The sequence below is a fragment of the Manacus candei genome, unplaced genomic scaffold (genome assembly GCF_025592945.1).
Source record: "Manacus candei isolate 608988 ecotype Guabito, Panama unplaced genomic scaffold, ASM2559294v1 h1tg000023l, whole genome shotgun sequence".
Classification (NCBI taxonomy): Eukaryota; Metazoa; Chordata; class Aves; order Passeriformes; family Pipridae; genus Manacus; species Manacus candei.
In genome coordinates, this window is record NW_026138071.1 from 24,162,182 (window position 1) to 24,186,765 (window position 24,584).

The 24,584-nt window shown below is 45.4% G+C and overlaps 2 protein-coding genes across 4 annotated transcripts in view; both read right to left on the minus strand.

The window, feature by feature from the left end:
- Positions 1-22,005, minus strand: part of VWC2L (von Willebrand factor C domain containing 2 like) — a 44,088-nt gene extending 22,083 nt beyond the window's left edge. For 2 of the 3 annotated variants that reach the window (XR_007904404.1, XM_051786796.1), the window contains exons 1-2: positions 21,595-22,005; positions 4,633-4,762 (exon numbers count right to left, since the gene is read on the minus strand). Coding sequence is in view for 2 of the 3 variants with exons in the window: in XM_051786796.1 (XP_051642756.1) it covers positions 4,633-4,762; positions 21,595-22,005 (541 nt within the window). In the remaining variant the exon portion in view is untranslated. The remainder of the gene's footprint in view (positions 1-4,632; positions 4,763-21,594) is intronic. The other variant, XM_051786797.1, reaches the window with a different exon arrangement.
- Positions 21,939-24,584, minus strand: part of SPAG16 (sperm associated antigen 16) — a 377,720-nt gene continuing 375,074 nt past the window's right edge. Inside the window, exon 16 of the mRNA XM_051786775.1 lies at positions 21,939-22,061. Coding sequence (XP_051642735.1) covers positions 22,012-22,061 — 50 coding nt within the window. The 3' untranslated portion in view covers positions 21,939-22,011. The remainder of the gene's footprint in view (positions 22,062-24,584) is intronic.

Here is a 24,584-nt window from a genome sequence, read left to right on the forward strand (position 1 = left end):
CCATCAGGAATGTCTCCAGAAGCCCAGGCTGAGTAAGCACACTTGCCAGGAAATATTTCACTGTGGACATGTTAGCTGTTATCTGGCTTGTTGGGTAACAAATTCTTTTGTTGAGGATTGGTGGCAACAAACATTGAATTAAAGGCAAAACCAGACCCCAAATCAGGAATTTATAATACTTATTCTGTTCATCCCTCAAGAAAATGAAAGCACCACAGCAAAGACTATTTTTGCAGCTGTGTTAATGCATGTGTAAATGGGGAAAGTGCCTTTGAAACATTCTGCAGAGCATTTCACACTTTAGAGAGGACAAGAAGCTAACAATTCTATTGTGGCACTTATGAGAATTTTAAAATTAATTTTCCTGACACAGCTGTGCCATAAAAACCCCCCAGGACGATGAGTTTTTGCTAATGTCAAGATTACTTTTGGATACAATTCTGAAGGAGCCCTTTGTAAAATCAGGAAAACTCGGGGTGCCAGGTGCCCTGCACTGCCCTCTCCTCGCCTCAGCTCAGCTCCTGCCTTTCCCGGGATTAAACCAGATTAAGAGATGGGAGGGATGATACACTGGGGATCCCCCCCTCCCTGCACCCTGCAGCCTTGCCTGACCACATCCAAGGGGGAGAAGGAAATGGAAACAGCAACCTCCAAGCGATGCGTAAGAAAAGTGTTAAAAACACACACATCCCACCAACAATGGGGCTCAGTCCGCAGCACTGGATGGATTTATGGGGAGGGACAAGCAGAGGTTGGGAAATGAAGAGTTCAGGGTCAGGTGAGAAGGCCCAGAGGAGGTATGAGCAACACCACATGGGCATGTCCACAGCCCTGACTACAGGAGGATGGAGAGCTCACTGGGATTTTTGTGTGGAAAGGCTTTGGCACAGGCAGAGTGGATGGATTTCCTTTTTGAACTGCAGGAAAGCCTGGGGGCAGGGGGGACAGCGTGGATGGTGGCAGCCACGGGCTTGATTTTAACAGTGACGGGCAAGTTTTAGATGCTGTAGAGGAGAGAGTTAACAACAGCTGACACACTTTTGTCTGGAGAAGTCACAATGACTAGAAATAACAACTCGGGGCCATAATTCCGCGGTCTGTCACTACCAGGAAACGTGAAATCCAGTGACCTTTCATCTCCACGACAGAAATGCTGCACAGCACCTGGAGCCATTGCCCTTAAAATCCACTCTGACAAATTGGATGATAGGACATGAAGGTGAAAATGTCCTCTCCCTCCCTCATCCCCAAATTTCAGCCTCCTAGTGAACTCCTCCTGCTCCATGTGTATGGTGGAATCCCTTGCCAAGCAAAGCCAGTTTTGCAGGAGCTGCAGTGTTTAGCAAAGCACAAGACAACAACTTCATTTCTTTTGACAATAAGGAATAAAGCCACCTGTTCACACTGCTTCTAAATGATGGCAGGGAAATTGATATTGGCTTTCTATGAATCTTCAGGTCAGGCTTGTTAGAATCAACACATTTTTGCATTATCACAGAATCACTGAACAGTTTGGGTTGGAAGGGACCTTAAGAATCATCTCATTCCACCCCTGCCATGGGCAGCAACACATTCCACTAGGCCAGGTTGCTCCAAGCCTGATCCAAGCAGGCCTTGAACACTTCCAGGGGTGGGGCAGCCACAGCTTCTCTGGGCAGCCTGTTCCAGTGCTCACTGCTGCACAGCAATTTTGCCCTTGGCAAGACAGAGTTAAGACAGACATGAATCTGAACGTCTTGAGAGGAAATTATTCTCCTGGTAAGGGCAGCAACAGCTAAACAAGCAGGCAAGCCATGCTGCTGTCAGAGTGCAGCAAATGATGCAGGGCTGTGTTTTTACCAAAAATGAGGATTTCCCAAAATTTTAAAGAGTAGCTTTTGAAATGATGATTTGCAATTCATGTCCTTCGGGAGATTGACTTTTCTTCCCCTCTAACAACTGCATTCCTTGAGCTCGTCTGTTTGCCAGTCTAAAATGATGACCACAGGGACTGAGATTAAGGTAAAATCTTTTCATCACGCTGAAACATGGCACCGAAACTGTCTTGACCACTTTGGCAGAAAGCAAAAGGTACTGGATGGAAGGAAAAAACCAAAAAAAATTAAAAAGGGGGGGTCCAGTCATTTAAGTGGGTCTGTCAGCTTGCGTTACCTTCACGCATTTGTGAAACTGAGCTTTAATTGACTGGCTGCAGGGGGGAGCTGAAAGACAAAATTTTGGTCTCAAGATGAACAGACAGCTGAAAGCGTTGTGCTCCTCATTCATTAGGATGTGTCAGAGGGATTCAGATGGGAAGAGACACAGCAATGGCTGCTACTTTCTCCCAAGTCTCCCAGACTGTAAGGGAGTGTGCCACACTCAGCCACATCCAAGAGCAGTAACAAAATGCTCATCCATATTCCCTGTGACAAACGAGACTATCTTGATGCCTGCTAATTTTTATCACCATGTCAATTATTTCATTGCATTTGTGATGGATACAGACAGAACTCCAAGCTCTGGTCAACCATTAGCCAGTCAGCTCCAGCTGCAGCAGGAGGAGCAGAAAGCCCAGCTGGGAGGTCTCACATCCCATCCCTACAGCCAGGCTGGGACACAAGGAGGGGTTCAGCTGCCCTGCACGGCTCCTCAGTCCCAAGGAACAGCCACGACCCACCACTGGCTGAGCTGTGCTCCAAGCCCCGTTCTCTCTGGCACCAGAGACCAGGATTCCCAAGGCTGCTTTAGAGAGGATGGTGAGAAACACATCCCTGCCTAAAACAGGTTTCAGCTGTACAGCTTTATATCTGTATCCCCCAAAGATGAGCCAAGAGAGGAGTGAAGGGATTTGGTAAAACCATGGGTGAAGCTTCCTGGCTTCTACTTGAGGGTTCCAGTCTGTGCCCCAGAGTCCCTTCAGCATGTGGTTGATTTTCCTTCTTGTCCTCCTGTCCTTTTTCCCACCAGCAGGAGCTGCTTTTTTCCCTTTCCCTGGTTATTTGGGCACTCTGATTGTTTTGGAAAGGAAGATGCTGGTCATTCCTGGTCACCAAGGGTGTCGGGGACTGTGACACAGGAAGCCACCCAGCCCCAAAGAGGGAGAGTCTGGTTACTGGGGAAATGGTCACAATGGTGAAGGGTCAGTAGGGAAATCCAGAAGCTCCTGGACCTGTGTGAAGGCACCTCTGAGTCTGCACTCCTGGGAAGCCTGAGGGATGCTCACAGGTTGGATTCATGGGACGCAAACCGGATGGGATGTGGAGCCAGTGTAAATGAGGGGGATTCAGGATGGGACCCTACACAGGATGGGAACAGAGGCCAAGCACACATGAGTGGCATTTCCTGGGTGTAAATGAGCCTGAGCTGTGGGTGACGGGCGCGGCCATGGCCAGTGGTGCCCCCAGGTCACCAACCCAAGACATCAGTCTTGTTGAGTGTGCTGGGAAACCTCACACTCAAGCACAGCAAAGGTGGTGGACAGAACTGGGGAACAAACCTTTTCTCTGCAGTTCATCATCAACAACAACAAACCAATGAAATATCCTATGAACATTTTCTGCTTTTCAACAGCAACACAAAACTAAGTGAAAATCTTAAATATACCTTGGAGCAAAAATCACGGTTTAATAGAAACCTTAGGATTTCAATTAGTATTTTTGGAACAAGTTTCCAGACATTTTTTTAAATTTTGCCAGTTCCTTTAGTAAAAATATTTTGCACTTCCAACTCTTCGCTTTTTCTCTGTCTTAAAGAGCAGAAAATGTGTTGAAAATGTTATTTCTTTGCAAACATGTTCATTTAGATCCAAAAGCAGTCATTACTCTTATCCAGCAGTGGTGATGTATGTACGAGAAAATATATAGACCGTGAATTCTAAACACGAGAAGATGAATCCAAGTAGTTATTTTTTACATGTTTAGAAAGCTGTGAAGAGGTTTCTGTGCAGCTACCTTACCTTTTAATCTGTCTTCACATCTGCATTAGGAGAAAGGTGCTTTTTCAGAGACATACATGTGTACAGGCTGCGGTACAAGACTGGGGAGACCTTCTTGGAAACAGATTTCTTTTCCAAAGAGGTACTTTCAGTCATTCCAAAACCCTTCTTGAAAGTATTGATGAATCAGACTCCAATTCATGAAATCACTTCAGAGGACAGGGAGGGCCAACACTACACACACAACTTCCAGCACAAACTAATCATGTTCTGGGCTTGGTGAGTGTCTTACTGGCCACAGGAGAAATTTGCCATTGAATTTGGTGAGTTTTCCCTTGGTCTGGGGTAATAGGCATTGGTTTCTTAATTTAGGGACAAAGACTCTCTCTTTTCTCATAGACTTGGTTCTGTGTTAGACTAATTATGAGAAAAAAGCAAAGACATGAAACAACAATCACCAATATCAGGACTCAGTCCTATAAACCCTTAGTCAAGTCAGCCATTCCATCTGCTTCCAGGAGAAGACACAGGCCAGGAAGGGTGCCTTTAATTTTCCCAGTTGCCACCCCATACCTGAAGGCCATGCACAAGGAGAAGCAGCCTCCCCAACGCCAGCCTGTGCCAATGGAAGCAAACCTCCTGCGGATGCATCAGCAACAACATTCGAATAAAATGTTTCCTTTACATCTCTTTGTTAATTCAACACAGTGCTTTCTTACCATTTTTGCAGACAGGACAACACTGTTCTGGTTCATAGACTGGGTTGACACACTCGGGAACTGCGCAGTCTGCTACAACACAGTGAACTTCATTGCTGGGCTCGCAGCGACACCATTCGCATGGCGAGGGCTAGGAACAAATCTCAGGTTAGCCCAGGGCCTCCCGCAGCTCACAAGTTTGCAACATTTCCATCTTGCCACAAGATAAACACATCAGCGTTCAATACCCCTTGACTGCATCATTCATCATGGGTAATACAAATCAACCTCCGGGACAAAAGAGCAACATCTGAAATAGGCACCACAACATCGGAAAAAACAGCGTATGAGCCTTGTTTTCCCAGACAGGGTGTGGGGTTCTTTAGCCTTCATGAGTCTTTAGGTCCCTTTGCCAAAAAAACTGAGCTGAAGCCACTAAGTTGTACCTCTGCTCTCCCCATGTGTGTTATCTGACACATCTGGTGCCAGAAGAAGAGCAGGATTTTGGGAAGGTGAAGAGTGTTGGTTCATCCCAGGAAGGGAGGACAGGGTGATTTTCCAGGACATACTGCTCTGCCTTGTAGACCACCACTGCCAGCACACCCCAAGCTGTTGGAAAGGTGTTGCTGGGGTGGCCTGTCCATCTGGCAGCCTCTCAGCTTTCATTCCCACTTTTCAGGGCAGAGGAGAACAGTGTTGCTTTTGGAGGGGCAAAACCATTTTATTCTGTGTTTGTGCAGCACCTGCATCTGGAGTCTGTGAGCACTCCCAAAACATTACCATTAGTTCTGGTCCTGGCCCCTCTCCTGCTTGCTTCAACAAGGTCTGTGAGCAACAGACTCACACAAAATATGTAAATAATTAAGAGACTGAGTAATTCAGCTGAGTCAGGGAATTTTGGATTAAAGCACACAGCTAAATGGATTCGTTTCAGCTCCATGAATCCAAGCAGGAATCTCTATCCACCCCTGAATAGCACAGAGTTGTAACAGCCTCACCCTTTGAAAAGCTGCGAAAATCTGTTGAAAAACAGAAAGGTCAGTGGTTTAAGGTTCCCAGTGACTTATGTGTGTGGAAGTGTGATGAAAGGATGACAACAGAGCTAAGAAAGGAGAACAAGAGAAGAAATGAAAGGAAAATAACTTCCTTTCAGTACCAGTAGGTTCAATATGTACCTCCCATTTTCTCAGCAATGGTAGATCCATCACCTACACTTGAATGATTAAATGTGGGTATTGGAAAAAAATTCTGCTTTATGTTGCATTGATGGGAGCCTGCAGCAGTGGGAATTCCCCAATATTAAAAAACAAAAAAAACCCAAAAAAACCAAACCAAACCAAAACAAACAAACAAAAAAAAAAAAAACAAAAAAACAAAACAAAAAAAAAAAAAAACAAAAAAAAAAAAAAGAAAAAGTGAGATGTAAAGAAAGAAGGATTAATCCTGATGTGTTGCAGATCACACTGATGGGTCACTCATTTCTACAAGACAGATGAGCCCTGGTTCTGGCAGGTAAAAAGCTTTTCAGTTCACCTCTAAGAAGCTCCATATGTCTTGAGTCTAATAATTTATTCCCAGGAAATTCATTTCTACCTTAAAACGCACTAATTAAAGCTTCCCTTGCTTTGTCTCAGCGTCTGCAGTCTGTAATTCCCATCACCTTTCATTTGCTCACGGCTTTGGCAATTTAGATAAAATCAGCACTCCTTGAGCAAGGGAAGAAGCATGTGGAGGTGGAATTCCTCTCTCTAATTATCATTCCTCATTCAATCCTGCTTTGATTTCCGTCTGAAGCATCAGGAATCTAAATTCATTTGACTGACATTTCTTATTCAAGGCTATTTAATAAGAAGAAACAATACAGCAGAAAATAGACAGAACTATTTGCTGGGGGATCAATAAGAAAATTGCTGCTTTGTTTTTACTCATTTTAATCGCTAATTATACGGAGCAGCAGAAGTAGATCTTGTGATTTGTGGAGCCTTTCACTGCCATATCCTCCAGGACTTGTAGCCATCCTCACTACTACGCTGGCTGCAATGCTAAGAAATATGGGATGGGTTTCCAGGACTGCAGCCCAATCCGTGGCTTAAAGATGATCAGCACAAGCAGAAGGTGCCCCTGAACAACTCTGCTCTGAGCAAACGAGACATGACACGCACATCTTTTGCTTCAGCGTTGTCAGTGTAACCTGACAGTGACACTGCAATAAACCATGATGTTCCCTGGCACGGAGAGCAGCTCTCCAAGAGGGGAGAACTGTGCACAATTAAAGCAGGAGAGCACATCCCAGCAGGAACAAGGAATGAGCAGCCAGCAAAAGCAAAGGCTGCTTTGGCATCAGTCAGACTTTTCTCTGCCACCTCCTCTTCCCCACTGTATCAAAGTCAAGCTCCTTGGTCTTGCCACCAGGATCTTCCTCTGTGTGACCATTTTTCTCACTTGCCAGTGCCCCTTACCATGGCTCTTCCCCAGCCCCTCACATCCATGGGGGACTCCAGCCCTCCTGTCCACTTAGTTTATGAATGTCTTGGCACTTTCTCCCACGGAATGTGCTTTGGGATCCGATTTGCAAAACCCTGCCCTTTCAGAAAGGACTTTTCCCCCAAGCACACTGATTGAGCATCTCTAAACTGATGTCTGCAAGCTCTGCAGCCAAGCTATTGCTTTCCCTGGAGCTATCCTCCTTGGGGAACAGTTGGCCAAAAAAGTCCTCTCTCTATGGATACAGGCAGTAGGTAGACCCAGCAGCAAAATGACAAACGGGGAACCAGTGAAATACATCCCAAAACTTTGTTTCCTGATTCCTGACCCCATGGAAGAGGGGTGGTTTACACTTCTGTAGCCACTGAAGTTGAAACACCAGTTCCAGAAAAGAAACTCATCCCTACTGGAAAAGGAGGTTGAAAAAATACAGAGGGTTTCTGGAGTAGGAAAGAGAGAGGACACTGTCCCACACGGACAGTGCAAATGCTTTACTGCTGTCCCTTAAACTGATTATTCTGGACACATTGTTAAGATTAAAGGATCACAAAGGTGATCATTTATTTACTCCAGCTGCCCAAGGCAGAATAATCTCTTAGAAGACTTTTAGGAAGGATTTCAAGAGACACTGGTGAAGAAACATTCTCCTCACCACTGCCCAAAAGGAAAGGGCTCTGTCACACACACCAGGGTGGCCAGAGGAAGGAGTCAGCACTTGTTCTGTTGTGTGGCTGGAAAACCTTAAATCTCAGGTGCTGTCAAATGGGAAACATCTGGAATCAGCAGAGTTTGTTAACGAAGGAAGAAGGAAGGAAAATTAAACCAGAGAATAAAGAATACACATGGCTAATAAAGATTTTATGTGCATGAGCACATAATGACAAACTTGATAGATGATATAAACAAACAAATGAAAAAGGCAGCAAAAGGAACAGAATGAAAAACAAGATACACCCTGAGCAGGGGAAATCAGGAAGCCAAACAGGATGTGGACACCACATCTCCTAATCTTCACTCCTGCACCCCTTCACACCAGTTCCCACCACTTTCATCCTCTCTTTGGAAGTAAATGCCAGGATACGTAGGAATTATGATTGCTAATAGCATCCAGCTGCTCCTCTCAGAGATACAGGTCTCCCTGTCTTACAGGGTTGGGCACCAAGTGGTTCTTTAGTCAGCTACGAGGTTTCATAAACCCACAGAAATGTCACCCCTCTGAGATGTCTGTGAGGGCTCCAGCAAGCCCTCAGGTCCTCCAGAAAGACTGGTGAACAGACAGAGAGATCACATGATCAAACAATTCTTGAGGAAAATAGCCTAAAAACGTGACCATTCACAAACTTAAGGGAGAGGTGGAGAAAACAGAAATCTGAACTCAAAACTTAATGTTTAAATCTACTTGTTAATGCTTTTTTACAGCTGAAGAGATCTGGATCAAACATTTTTTTAGACCAAGGCAGTGGGTACAATCACACCAATAACCGACACACAAAACTTCGTTTTTAGTCAAGGTCTTGCAAGAAACTTCTGCAAGACTTAAACTTTACTCCACCTCAGTCATCTCATTTAGTCATAGGAATTCTCTTGTCCCAAATACTTACTGAACCTCACCTGTATTTCTCCCTTGTCCACAACTACACCACCCCAAGCCACCTCTCTGCTGCCCCAAACACACAAAAGCCTTTTCCATCACATGTACATTGCCCTGCAGAAGCTCCTCGCTGAGTAGTAAGTGTTGCCCTAGAGTGGACAGAGGAAGCATACATACATATATACATATATATGTGTGTGTGTGTGAAACATTATTGTGCATTCCTCCTCTTCCCTGCTTGCAATGAGGATTTCTCTGTCACACGTCTGCTTGTCAATCACTCTTAGCTGCTTCTACACAAATATCTCTAGAGAGGTGGGAAGGGAGTGATTTACCCAAGACAAACTAAAAACTCTGAAGGTGACATGTGACTGATACTTTTTCTTCACCTGTTTGTTCTGTCAATCAGAAGCAATCTTCCTCGACATCCCTTCTGGCTCCCCTGCCACACTCACCAGGATAACTGTGGTTTCCAAGTGCACTCACGTCAGTCCTGCACACGGGCTGTCACCCAGCCCACAAGAGATCTCAGACCAGGTTTCAAGGCTGCAGTCTCCTGTGATGAGCTGTGATTCTTCCAGCTGGCTTCACTCAGACTCAGGGTGTGAGGCTCATACCCCTCCAGGAGCTGGGAAAATGCTGCTCATTTTCCAATAGCCTTCCAAGACTGAAGTGTCATTTGGCACCTAAGTACTTCAAGAGCCAGTGGATCCTGTATCATTAACACAGAGACCTTGCTCCTTGTGACTGCCCACTCTATGAATCTGGATGCCAGCTCCTCCAGACATGTTGAGCACAGCCACTTACTTCCCAATGCTCTGGACCTCCCCTCACTTTTCAAGAAAAGACTTTCAGCTGTGTGGTGTTTTCTTTGCACCTGGGTTTCCAGCCTTGTGGAAGAAGGCTTACATCTGTGCTGGAGCCAGCACCGAGGCTGCTCAAAGCTATGGCAAATTCTTGCAACTGCCCTCCAGTCATCTGTTCTGAGATCCAGTTCTCAGGATTTGCTGGGCTGCTCTCTTCCTCCTCCTTCCTACACTCTCCAGCTAAGCCTGAAGAGGGTTTTTGTACAAGAATGTCCCATAATCCCATCCTGGAAGACTTCATCTTATTGAGAAGGTGCCATGAAGTGATCACACAGGGACCGTGTCCTCGTGCTGTCTGACACACAACAGCCCTTCATCAGTTATACACAGCTACTGCCAGACAGCTACAGAGCAATACAAACTTCATGAGTATTGTATCAGGAATACTTGACATTTCTTCGGGGAATTGAAATAGAAAAGCTACACGTAAGTGTTTATAACCATCTAATCATGTTACAATAGACCTACTGATCATCATACAGGGGTTGTTCAAGTTAGTAGAATACAGTCTAAGTATTTCCATGGAATTGAATACATCTGTTATGGGGGCCTGTGATGCCTTCCACATCAAACAGGTGAATTTACAACATGGCCAGAAGGACTGGAGGAATCTGCTTGGTCAATTGGAATTTGAAGTGGTGTATAACCAAGAAATTAAGGCAGTGAGCTTTTCTTTCTGAGCCCTGGGGAAACCCAAAGATCCATCACATCAGAGCAAATGCCGAGGAGATACCAGAACTCTTGGTATCACTGGGAACCTTAATCAGACATGTTTAAACACCAAAAGGGACATGGTGTGTAAGGATAGGCCTTTTCTAGGTGATATTGCAAAAGGCTTTTCATGGTAGTTTCACTAAGTATGGAATTGCAATGCTTTCTCCCCTGAGAACATGTTAGAAAAAGAAATGCCAACCCCTTAAACAGGAAATTACATCCTCTCCATTTCTACTAATGTCAAAATGGTTTGGAATGTACTGGATCTAACCTGGCACTTCTGCAGACCTTGCCACAAGCTGTATCCACATGCACCTCCTGCCTACACGTCTGGATGTGTCCCATCCCCTGGACTCCAAGGGAAGGAAAACCAAAAACCATGGCTGCTGTCAATCTCTCCATCTTTCAGGACAATCCCATTCAGCTTCTTTCCTCAGCCTGGACTGCTGGCATCCTGCTCGATCCAGAGGGAACAGCAGGAAAAGCAGGGCGATGGAAAGTGAACTCTGTCAAATTGGGCACTTATATCTTAAGAGCAGCTGTAACTTTTAATGATGCTCAGGACAATGGCAATTCTGATGGAAATTATTTCTGTAGCTACAGTTTCAGGTGGTGAATTTACTGGCAGGAAGCAAGAAAGGGAAGAAAGTTTAAAAGGACCTGATGAATCAATTCGGAGGCAAAAATGGCTTCTGCATTATGGCTGAGGTGGGAAGTCATAAACCAGGGGAGAGGAATAAGAAAGGAACTGGGATAGCTTTCATCAGAGATACTCCTGGAGCCGAAATTAGAATAATTTTCATTGTTATTGAAATTGCCTGTGATCTCAGGCAGATTAGCAGGAGACTGCAGGAAAATTCAGAGAAAGCTTTCAGTCGAGAAATTTTGCAGGTGCTAAACTGGTGGAGAAGGAGCTGGTGATTGAGTCCCACCTGAAGGTGAGACTGAAATCTCCTCTTTTGGGCTGCTTGCTTTGCTTTTACTGTTAGCAGCAAAAATGTCACTCATTTTTGTCACGTACTTAATAAAATAAAAATCATTCACCCAGCCAGTGGAGCTACAGTATAAATTACACTACAGAAACTGTAACCCCTTGGATTTTCCAAAGGTGGAAAGTTGCTCAAATAAACAACCTCTTCAGTGATTATAGATGAGTACAATCATGGAAAACACCATCAGGTTGCAAATGACTTTGCAACAGGAAAAAAACTACTAAGTCATTAGATAATTTATCTGCAGCGAAAAAACTGGAGCTAGATCCTACTTACATGGAGCACTAGCAATACAAATGAACTGAGCCATCCAAAAATTGAAAAATGCTTGCACCATACTGCAGATTGGCTGAACCAAGGAGCTGGCTTCCAAGAAGCAGCAGAAGCGGATGCTGAGATCCTGTTTTTCTAAGGGAGCCCCCAACACACACACACACACACATTACTAGGTAAGACTGAAATGAAATACAAATTTCCTCAATGGAAAGGACAAGAGACACTCAAATACATTCCTGAAAACATTTTCTGTAAATGGTGACTCCATCCTGTACTCAAAGTAGCCCCATGACAAGGAGGTTGAACATGACTTTGCCTATTTTCTTAGCCTACAGCAGCCCTCCAACCAAAGCTCCACTTGAGTTACCCCTGTAACTGCTGCTTGTCTGTTCACATCTCTGAGGCTTTCCAGCATTCTGGTGACCAGGCTTGGATTCTGGAGATGGAAAGGCATAAGGATACTGTAATCCACCTCAGAAGTCATGTATTCCTCTCTTTCCCTCATCCCCTGAGCATGCCTATCCATACCTGGAAACAACATCATCCTGACCATCTTTTTCTAAAACTTCCTGGGGAGCTACACAGATCAGTGAGCCAGACGAGGGAGAGAAGCACAGAAGATGTGCCTCACCAGGGCTGTCCTGGGCCCACATCCGATGGTTCAGGGCTGTGACGGCATTAGGAGCTTTGTACTCAGGCTTGCTCTGTGCCACACAATTTGATGAGTTTAAAAGGCTCCTGGAACCACGTCTGGATCTGAAGAGTGACTCCTCCATTAGCTGATGAGAGAGAGACAACCTTGAGCAGAGTCCTGGCCCTTTTTCCACGGGAGCTGTGTATCTGCAGTCTCGTGGTTGCTTTTCTCTCCCAAGAGCAGCAGTGAAGCTTTCTGTAAAAACATGACTTTGCACTTCTTCCATAAGAACGCTCCCTTTGCTTTGATATATGTCTCATTTTATTCCTTACAATAGTTGCACCTCACCTACCCTGGGGCTGAGGGGACTGGAGTTCTCTATTACTTTGGTGATAATTTTTATGACTTTATTACAATAGTTTTTCAGCTCAGACATGCCCAGTGCACAGGGAAGGGACTCCTTCTGAAAGGTTATAGATATGACAGATGGGACTGTGGCTCCAAAGCACGATGCACAGCCCTGTTCGGACACAGACAAACGTCTCTGTGTGCTTCACATTTGTTAAGTCCCTTTTAATGTCAACAGGGAATGTGAGTCCAGCTGGCAGTGTCCTGCTCTCCATTCCCTCCCAGTCGGCTCTTGCAATGAAGGAGTCATGTCTAGGAGAAAGCTTCTTGGAGCAGGGAAAAAGGAAACAAGAACCTGGTCAGAAAGGTGATCCCTTTCACACGTGTTTTCCCTATACCCAAATCTGCTGTTTCTTCCTTTGTTGATGCTGAAAAATGGGAGAAGGTGGCAAGATCAGCTCTGTGCACTGATAAAACAGTGAATTTGTATTAAGAAGGTAGGTATAATATAACCAGCCATATCACCTTGGAGGAGGTTTGGACCTTGGTCCCATTCCTTCTCCTGCCGTTTCCTGTCTGGATCATCAGATGCACAGCCACAGTACTGGCCAGGCAGATCTACACCAGGGATGAATCTGGACTCCTTTACCCACAGGACAGCCAGATGATGGCTGTTCACTGAACTGAATGCAATCTTTGAGCCAGTCTGCTTCGTCTGAAGACAAACTCCGTGTCCCCACACAGCTCAGGCTGGAAAGCATCACAGTGATGGACTGGTGGTGACTCCTGGCTGGGCTGCAGCCATCACAGGCAGGTGGCAGCTCTTCCTGCCCCACTGCAGACTTTGGTGCTCAGTCACCCTCAGACTTGGCATTTCACAGTTTTGCACCTCCTGTGCCCTAAGGGAAGCCGGTCTCACCCCCCAGAGCTCCTGCATCCCCTCACCACCCCAACATGCTCCCTCCTTCCCCTCAAAGGAGCAGCTCCTTCCTGAATGCTTTGCCCTTGCTCACTGCTGCTGAGCTCAGGGTTCACTCCAGCACTGGAGCTGGAGACAAGAGCCCATTACTGTTCTCCATCAACACATGCAGTCACCTTTTTCTCCTCCCAAGGAAAGACATGTTGGCTGATCCTGAGTCTATGTCCAAGGAGCCATCAGGAGCTGACTTGCTTTTTTCCTTTACGCTGCTGAGGGCAGAGGAGCCCAAGGGTGCTCAGTGCAGGGTGTAGTGCACCTACACACACATACCCTTCTTCTTCACTGTCTCCAGGCCCTGCTCCAAAGCCCTGTCCTGCCAAGCAGTGGGTGGGGGCTGAGATCACATCTGCTGGGGTTTGCTGTGGTTGTGGTTCCCTTTGCTCCTGGGCTTTGACAGCGACCCCATTACCCCTGCACTGAGAGGAGTGAGGGGGCAAATACTTTTCTCTCTCATCCTCCACTCTCTGTCCCTTTTTTGATAGCCTGGCCTTACTCTTCACTTTCTGGCAGGGCGGATTGGGCTTTGTGGGAGCTCCCTTGGACAAGCCCTTATCCCAGGTCAGCATCATGCAAACTCCACAGAGGACTACCTGCCTGGCACTGAACACCAGTGTAACATCCCAGTGGGCCACTCCTGATCCATGGAGCCACAGCAGTTCATAGCCACAGACAGCCTGCAACTCTTTACCAGCTGGCACTGTGGAGAAGGCATTTTCCAAATTCTCCTTTCTGCCCCCTGTACCCAGTTGTCAGTGCCTAACCCCCAGGAAAGAAGCCAGCAGGGTCCAGGAGGTTTCTGTCTCTCAGAGGATGTTATCCCACTTGGTTATGAGCACAAACTGGGGAGAATGTCAAATGAAAATGGGTTTGAATGGGTTACCTGTGATAAGAGAATACACTGGGATCTGCTAACACAGGGAGCACACTGGGCTAACCCTCAGTCAGAAAGGTTTTGCTGACTGGGATGACCACAGTTAACAGATTTAGAGATTCCCTGCTTCGAGGAGCTGCTTCAAAGCTAATGTTCCTCCTAGCACACTGATTTTACTGTAATTCCCAAAGAATTCCCTCTGAACTGTACCATAGAACAGAGTAAGGAAGCCTAATGCTACATGTATTTTTATCTTGTAACTAGACTGAGCATTGTCACTACATGACTTACCTAATTACAGTCTTTAAAACAATATCTAGAATAATTGGCTAATTGAGCATTATTTTTAATGAATGCAACATAAAACACATTCCAGTGGCAACAAACACACACCTGCACTTTCCCTCACTCTGGTAGGAAACAGTTTCCTAGAAAACCTTCTCACTAATGAACTGGGAATGTTTCTAAGGATGACATCCTTCTTCATAAGCTGATGACCTGAGGACCTCACACTCACCAGCCCTACAGAAACACCCTGTGTGACAGAGACGAACACAGCCCGGGAGAGCCAAGGGATAAGCCCTTCTCTCCTTGGCCCCACTGAGCATTCCCTGGCATGAAATAAAGCCTCAGACTTGACTTTCCCACTCCTGGAAGGAGCTGGTAGTGGCTGCATGTACCACACATTCCATTTTCTTAACAGTACAGCTCCAGCAGCAATGGAGGGAGGGGAGGGGAAGCGCCAGAGCTTCTCCTCTGGCTGTGCAGAGATATCCCCTCTCTTTCAGCAGCTCTCTGGAAGCAAGCAGAGCCAACGGGCTATTTCCTGAATAACTGAAAGCCTGGCCACAGCTCTGGCAGTACAAATGTTGGGCACACTTTAATTCCTGTGTCATATTTACTGGAAAAATACCAATCCCTTGGGCTTGCGAGTACAGGCCCAACTCTGCACTGCGCTGCCACACTGGGCAGTGCACTGGGATTAAAACAGGGGCTTGTGCTCAATTCCTGGTGGGTTTGAATCCTGCTCAAGGTTTGGGTCTCATCTATTTCAGTGGGAAGCTCTGAGACAGTCTGTGTGTAGCACAGCCTGTGCCACTGAGCTCTGAGCTTTTGGGGCCTCCATGTGTTACTACAAACTGGGGAAGACAACTGGAAGACATGGATTTTTTTTTTTAGCCAAATTCTGAGTAAAGACCATCTTCTTTCACCTATTCTAATAATATATTTGTGCATAATGTAATATATATGTTACAGAATCAGTACCTAAGTACATAACATAATTTTTTTAAAAAGGTATCACTATAGATCAATATGTGACAGGCCTATCTATTTTAGTATGTTTTCTTGATACAGATTATGACAGAAATACAGTAAGTCAGTAATTTTAGATTCCTTTGCATAGACATTGTCACTGTAATTTTGCCAGGAGGGAGATAATAAATCATACTTTTCCATCTGACTGATGTTCTGTTTCCCCTGTCTGATTTCAAAGGCTGTATGCTATCTTCAGAGCTGGCATTGTTCATGGCTCCTTTTATTAAAGCACAGGCATGTTATTGAAATTTCTTTTGTATTATCATTTTCTAGCCGTACATGACACTGCAGAACACACAAGATGAAGAAGAAGGAAAAAAAAATAGAAAAAGCCCCATTTGTTTGAGTCATAGTAGAAAAAACCAAACCCTGCAGCACACAACTTCCTTCCTTGGAGAGGAAAATGCCAATATTAAAATCGGGGCCTCATGCTAGCTTGGGTTAGTAATCAGCTTCTTGGAATTCATGAGCAAAGATCTAGAGCTACTAGTGATTTGGAGGACTGGCTTAGTACACTACCAACATCCTTCAATAATGCTTGTTCTTGCCATGACTTGAGTACTTTCCAACATTCCTTTCCTCCCCCCCGATGTCTTCCCAGTGGCCTAAGGAAGCTCCTGAGGTTTAAGGTGTTGTGACTCTGTACTCTCACACTGACACAAACTGGAGCATCCACAGTCCCAACCTGCAGCTGGACAGTCCAGCCCAGCTGGGGAGAGCAGAGAGACCTCGGGAGCAGGGGATGGTTACACCACTGCACCACCCCAGGCACTGCATGGTTACACACTTCTCCCCTCACCTTCCCTTTCAACCCAGGGTTGCATCACACTCCTGTTTGTCACCTAACAGCATCACCCCATCGGGAATGCTCCAGAATGCCCCAAGTGTTCCATTCATATCGGATGAGGTTGCACTCTCAGGCTGGGTAACTGGCAGTCTGAGCCAGGCTGTAACTGGCACCACTTAATTTCTATTTCTGGCATGGTTCTGGGGATGGGGAATCACTGTTTGGTTTCACTGCCTCCCCTTCTCCAGTGTCAGGATGGACACGCTGCATTTCAGGGCTCTGAGGTGCTGGGACAGCTGCTGCATGCTTGCATGTGCCTTTTGAGGAGAGGCCTTACTTTGTTAAGTTATATTCAGATAATTGCATTAATAAAACATTTTTAAAGAGCATTAACAAAGGAGAAGGAGGTGCCACTATTCTGAAGTAAAGGTTTCCATAACGAGCTGAGAATTAGTATATGATAATGCTATGCTTACACAGTCCCTCATTTATTTGGGATTCTGATTACACCCTGAAGATCCCTGCTAGAGCTGTGATCCCTACTGTGCCATAAAGTCAGCAAGATACAGAAACCCTCACTGAAGGATTACAGGTGATTTGTGGACAAAACAAAGCAATGAACTTAAGATATACTGGCAGGAAACAGGGGAAAGAAAAATAAAGTACAACTCCAGCACTGAATCCTGGCTCTTTTCAGGTCAGTGAAGATTTTGCCTTAGAAGCAAAAATTGCCCCTTTCCTGGGTTTTTTTTTGTGGGTTTTTTGTTTTGTTTTGTTTTTTTTTCCTGCAGTGTGAAGGCCTGCCCATGGACAAGGGATATTCTCCCATCCTTCCAGACTTGTGCTTGATGCAAGGGACAAACATCTGGGTACCACCTAGGCATTTTTTGATTGAGGATAGGTTTGGGAGCAGTGAAGGTGGAAGGGAAGAGAACAAGGATGTAGAGAAGTCATTGGGAAGGACAGGCAGCAGAGTTAAGCCTTGGCAGAGCCAATGGCTGGAAGAAATTGCAGCTCTTGGCAGAAAGCAGGGCAGCCACTGAAGAGCACCCAAAAACTGTCCTTGATGTTCAGAGTGTTTTCCAAGCGCCAGCTCACAACTGCACGTTGAAGCTGCTCCTCTGACCTCAGTATTATCAGGAAGGCCAAGTTGTGGCACCAGAACCTCTTGTGTCCCCACCCAAAGGATAATTCACCCAATGTCCTGCCAGGCAAACCCAAGTATTTTAATGTCTGTGCTTAGGACATTCCTGCCACTGCCTTGGAAGATGGCACCATGCTACCAAACCCAGGTCACTGGGACTCACCCTCCTGCAGGGACAGGGAGCACTTCCTGTTTTCCAGTCTAAAATGAAGAGAATGTTTCAAGATGTCAGCTTGACAATCTCTTGTGAACTGACCATTCATTTCCCAGCACTGGTATTTTGCTACATATCCATAGAGGTCCACAGAAGGTTATTCTGGATATGCCTCTTGGGTGGTGAGAGATCTAGAAAGTTCAGAACTGATTATGGACTTCCCAAAACGACAACCCAATCCTCTTCCAACAACTCCTGACTGTGGTCATGAATACACTTTAACCACGTCATAATTCCATTTCTCCAGTTGGGCAGGTGTGTGCTTTTCTCTCAGTAAGTTATGCAAGAGAGACAAAACTAATCAGCACTTCGGGAAACTGTTGTCTCAGTGACATTTGCACGACTGCTCCATCAGCTGCCAATGAACATCCATCACGCTGGCAGAACACTGTCTCCTGAAGTTTACATCAGCTGCTGTCTGGGAACATTCATTTGAAACACAACCATGTGGACTTACAATAACCTAGACCACTCTCTGAGTTGTTATTTGCTTGTTTTCTCAACAACCTCCCTGAAAGATCTCTGCTCCTGCAGGCGAGCACAGAGCACTTGGGACTCAGACCTTGACCTCCAGGACCGAAATTAAAACAAGGATGGTGTGTGGGAATAAAAGCAAGCTGCCAAGTGACCCCAAGAGTCCCTGATAGATCTCTGAGAAAACAGAGATTGCCTGAGACTTGCAGCATCCTTCACACCTTCCCTGCAGCCACCACACTGCCTGGGCTCCCTCTGAGAGGGGCCAGAGGAGACCCGAGAGAGCAGACATGAGGCTGACAGAGAAGTGGAAAACAAGATGGGAAAGAGAGAGCCAGATCCCAGTAAAACCCACCATACCTACACTCTCTCCTGCTCCCCAGGTATCAAAATCCTTGACCTTGGGCCCCAAACCCACCAAGATCTCCCAGGCCCCACAACAAAGCTGTGAAGATGCTACATGGCATCACTAAACCATCTGCCAAGGACACAAGGTTTTACAAAAGGATACAAGAAAAACTCCTAATGGGTTTAGATTTACAGCTGAACTTGGGTTTAGCATTTCAGTTGTACGTGTCACTGACTGAGGGGCACACACATAAACATTTGGACAGCTGGCTAAGCTAGATGGCTTGTTGTCATGTTTGTATTTTGTGCTTATGACTGCTGTGACTCAAAAAATCAGATGTGCAAGATCTGTTCACTAGAAGAAAGCCAAATATTCAAGAAATGGGCCTTTGTAACAACTCCTTTACCCTGAGAGCATCAGAGTTACTGCCAGTGGTAAGAAAAAAGATTAAATTACTTTTGGATTTATCACCCCAAACCTAAGCAAAAATCTAGCAACAACACAGAAAAATTCTTCCAAATGGGAACTTCTCACAGATTTTGATACCCTTGAGAAAAAAAAAAGTTCTTAGAGAAAAAAATTAATCCTAATTTGTGAAAGATCAGGCAGCTGAAGTCTCTACAAGATGAGTCAGTCCTGGCACACACACACAGACACACACTTTTAAATAGAGGCTAATTTCAGCTGAAACTAAGCACTGACAAGCCCTTCTATAGATGACGATTTGGAACCTACATATGAGCAAAAGTAAATCAAGTGGGTGAAAGGGTTCTGAGACCACATAAAACGGTGCCTCTGTTTCCACTGAAAGCAGCCTGGGTTTGAGTCAGTCACTGGAGAAAGCCTCTCCTCTTTGACTTCAGTGTGTGTGGAACGGACGTGAGAAAGTTTGCAGACCTTAGAAATTCAACAGGATGAGGGAAGAGCAGAGCTCAGAGCCTGCAAAACCTATGAACTGCTCTGAATTTCATCTGTGCTTGGGTGCCTCATAAAGTCAAGACCTCACAGCAGCAGTTTCCTGAAGTTCTGTCTTTCCTATAACATTTATAAATGTGCTCCTTTTCCCCCCCAAACACCCCTGGAAGTGATCTTCCATTGCCTGACTCTCCTACACTACTTAAGAGGGAAACAAATTCACTGTTTATTCTAGGTAAACACATAGATTTCCAAAACATTGGTTTTTCTGCCCTACTCCACAAGGTATTGAGCTTTCAGCAAAACACAGGTCCAGGTCACAAGCTTGACTGTCAGCTAAATTAAGTCTGAAGCATCTGGACAGGTTACTGTGTGTGAGAGTGCTGTGACACCATCAACTTTGTGTTTCTCAGAGGATACTGGCACCTTGCTTTTCACACAGCACCCCACAGTACTTGAACACAACAAGCAATGAATCAGATAGCTCCTAACTCAAATAGCCTTTCTTCCTATATTCTGTATTTCTGTAGAGTTTAATCTGTTATCAGGGTACAATGACTTCTTTCAGGAGAAGTGATTATTGCTTTTGCACTTAATTCACACGCAAAAATACTTTAATGACAAGATCCATCTCATTATTCTCCCATTGAAATCTCTTCAGAAAGAGTCCTTGTAACTTTCTGCTTCCTAAAATCTCTCCAAAATAGTCCTTGTAACTCTCACATCAGAATCCAACCACCTAGGTGGGACACCCCACCACCTGATGACAACACAGCAGTCAAGACGGGACCACTGGAGCACAATGAAACTGGTCTAAGCCTTCCTAGGGCAAGAGGAAGATTTTGCACAAGTTTACTGCTTTATTTAAGCAGTTCACAAGATCAGCAACTTCACATTCCTCAGTGAAGGAAAGCAGGGAACAGGTTGATCAGGATGGCCCTCAAGGAGATGTTCCTCATACCCTTCCTTTGCCCCGTGCCTGTGATATCAAACCATCCTGCCAAGACTGAGGGACTGCAGTTACAGATGGACAGAAAAAGATGAACATAAACCACATGTGACAGAAGAGAGGAACTAACTACTACCTTCACTGGAAACGACAGCTTCTGGAAAAAAGGAAATTGTCATCTATGTTACCGAGAACTTGTGAAGTGCAGACCAATATGAAATTATTTTCATAGCAGGAAAGCAAATAAACTGCCCAAGTGCATAATGAGATTGGGCACACAGCCATGAAGAGCTATAGGCTGTCATTAATTATGGAGGTACAACTCTTAAAGCCACGTGACCCAGGAGAACAAACTTGTGTACCTACAGCTTTTCCAGACACTGTTCTTCCTTGTGAAATGCTATTCTCCTTAGCAGAACTGAAAACATGGGATCGAACTCAACAGAATGAGAGAGGCAGGTTGTGTAAAACGGTAATGGTTTTTTAGAATCTGGTCTTATTTTCAAGATATATTTTAGAAGGATTTCTTTACAACATTCCTAACAGGAACTCAACCATTAAATGAAACCCCATACTTCTTATTACTTGAGATGGTCATCTGCCTAGGAATTTATCTTCTCCATTCTAGACAGCCTTATCACAGTTCAAATAAAAATATTAAATATAGTTTACCATCTACTTGTTTGCATTCTCATAGAGTTATGAGTAACAACTCTCAGTACTGCACCATCAATTTTCTGCTATCCAAATGGGAAAAGGGGTTCTTAAAAAGCACTCAGCATTGGTTTACACACCACTGGTGGTCCAACATGATCCATGATATGAGCAAAGGAGGCAGATCCAGAGGGCTGGCATTTACAAGGGGGGCTTTTGACTGACCCCTGGCCCTCAGTGAATGCTGGTAAGGGGGAGCTTTTGCAGCTTTTACATGAGCCAGACCTGCACCACAGCTAAAAATTACTTAAGCTTCAGCATCCATCAACAGCAGTAAGCAAACACTGAGTGCCTTTGAGAGTTCCCAGCAAAAATACAATTCCTAAAGCATACTAATATTAAATAGTGAAGAAAGGATTTCATACCTTAAATTCCTCCAAGATTTTGTAATTTTTCCCATGATATTCACAAAAGTTCTTCACTTCTTTGCATTCCGGACAGCATCCATTGTGTTCCACTTTTGTACACTTTGGGTGGATTTTAGGGCATTCTGGTTGATCACAAACAGGTCCATCCTCAGTACAGACACAGGGACAGTTGGAATGTCCCGGGAAAAAACGTTCTCCCAGTTTGTACACAAAGCCACTGTCATCCACACAGCCCTTCCCCCGGTAGTCATCAAAGATCAGATTGTCATTACTGGAGGTCTGGTCCCCTTCATCAGCAGGATAGTCTTCATGATTGATGGCAGCTGGAGTGACCAAACCAGGGATTACAAACAGAAGTATCCAGGCTTCATGGATATGAAGAGCCATCCCCCTCCTCAGCTTCTCCATGGGATCTCAATGCCAGATACAAACAGTGGCTTCCATAGGGACACCAGTGTTGTGGTCTGAAAACAAGTATTTTTAAGTGAGAACAAACCCAAAGTTCAAGGAATATTGGCTTATAAAGGTCATAGTTTCAACCATCACCTAAGAATAAATCAGAGTTCTCAAACTGCATAGATAAATATTACTGTTTCATTTGAATTAAGCCTCTTCTCAGTTACTGTTACAGAGAACAAAGCATGTGACATCCATAACTTGGACACTCATGCCTGGAAGCATATGCCCACAAAGTATCTTTGAAGAAATGGTGGCTCACAGAATCATCTAATTTTTACTCTCCTCATTTGTCCAGTTGAATTTCCAGATGCACCAGAAATTAAATCAGCTGCCTGAAATCACATGGTGATGGGCAGCTTGGAGGGTTTTGAACCCAAGTTTAAGCACAGTCTAAACCTCCTGCCATGGCCACTGTCCCTTGGTGCTACACAGGGTGAACAGCCCACTTCATTAAACTGGGGTGGGAAACCTGAGCTGGAAAAGGAGTTAAGCTGATCTGCTGTCAGATCTGCATCTGATAAGAAAGACAGTGCTGGGTTATACTTGGGCTGTGAGAGGTGGGAGAGTATAGAATTTTATATACAGCATTTCTGAAGAGGGACTACCTGGGCTACCAACACAGCCCAGCCTGCAGCAGGTACCTATAATCCCAACAGAAGCAAAACCACAGTTCACCTCCTCCATTATTCAGCATTTCAGTAATTCCCAGAGAGAAACGCGGAGACAGGACGTTAAATGCCTTCATAAGGCATAGAGCAGCTGAAGTGTGTTTGCGTGATTAAGCCGAGCCCTTCTCAAACTTTGGGAGCGATGCAGCACGGCCCGACCTTCGGCGAGCTCTGCTGAGGCGGTCGAGCGAAGGATCGACCCAGGGAGGGAGAGGAGCTTGGCACTGACCCCCGGGAGCGCCGGCGCCAGGCGAAAGCTCCGTGCCGGTGTCTTGGGAGCACTTCTGGCTTCCTACAGTGCCACATCACTGCCACCAACGCGCTGTCCAAATCCCTGCCGCTAACCTGCCTCCACACCAGCCCACGGGCAGTGCAACCCCGGCAGCAAACTGGTTTCTGACCTCTCTTAAGAGAACTGGGCAAAGTCTTACAGGAAACTTTTAAATGAAATGAAATATTAGCTTTATCTGGATTGAGGAACTACGGAGGTAGATCCTGGCACAAACCAAAAGAAGAACTGTTGGGACGTGCGTGTCATCCCTTCTCCTCCTCCGTTCCCAGAGCATGCACACACAGCCACACACAGCACCCACAAACATGCATTAACCTGCACACACAGGCAAACACGGACTCCCTCCCAACCCTCTGAGAGATATTCCCTATGTACTCGGATTTTTGGTGGACTGCAGATGTTCAGCAATTAATTCTCCCTTAATTGATGCAAAAAAGCAGCAGCAGGAGAAGAAAGCTTTAATCCTAGAGAAGCAGCTAAGGGATCCTGTTGACAAAGCAGTTTTTCCAAAGCCACAACAGAGGGAGACACCGGATATTACACAAGCTTTATCAAATTCAAAAAGATATCTTCTTAATTGAAGTACTAGCTGCGTTTCCATCACAAGGACTATGCACCCCGTTGTTACTCCTATCAGCAATATCTATTGTGACATGCTGTTTGGAAATCAAGTGATTCCTGCAGATACGGCTGCTTTACATATCTACAGAGCAGAGAATCTCCCCACCTAAATGCTACAGGTAGGTTGCAACATTGCAGATCTGTGGGCATTTTAAGGGGGAAAAAAAAATCAAGCAAATGAAGTAATTCATATCTGAGGAAATGTGAAACAATCAAGAGAATTTGTTCGAGTTTGATGAAGAAGCTCTCCAAAACATATATATATATATATATATATGTAAAAGTTCTCCACAGATCATAAATAAGAGCACTGTATTTTGCTACAGCAGCCGAGATGTCCCATAGCAACTCACAAGCGATCTTGGAAATCAGACAGACTGCAGACGTCTTGCACGGACAGATTTCAACAAGTAAACAAATGCTGCTCAGCTCAGAATTAGTTTACAGCTTGAACTTTCTCATCATTTCTCCTCATTAGAGAGGTCATAATCGTGGGTAAATCTGAGTAAAACATTTCCTTCCGCCTTCCCTCACCCCAAGTGAATAATTCACACTTACCTAATCAGGCTCGATCTGAAAGCTGAGAGGGGTCACAGGCCAACAAGGACTGAAAGGTTAGAAACAGATTAGTGAAAGCAGTTCCTCCTAATCACGTTTTCGGTGTTGACTCACGGACAATCCCTTTTCCTCCACCTCCCATCGCAAGACAGGGGAGCGCGGCAGCCCAGCAACCACAACATGAGAATTAAGCTTTAACCCGGCGCCGAGGATTCAGAGGGAGCAGGATTCAGGCGGTCCGGAGGCTGGGATGCCGCGGAGAATCCCCGGTGCCAGCAGCAGAGTCATCGCGGCGAACTTGGGCTGCATCTCCTCAGGTCTCGGGGCGGGGGGGGTGTGAGAAAACAACCCATCTCTGTCCCCTCCCTGTGCCCGGCGGATCTCCTGCG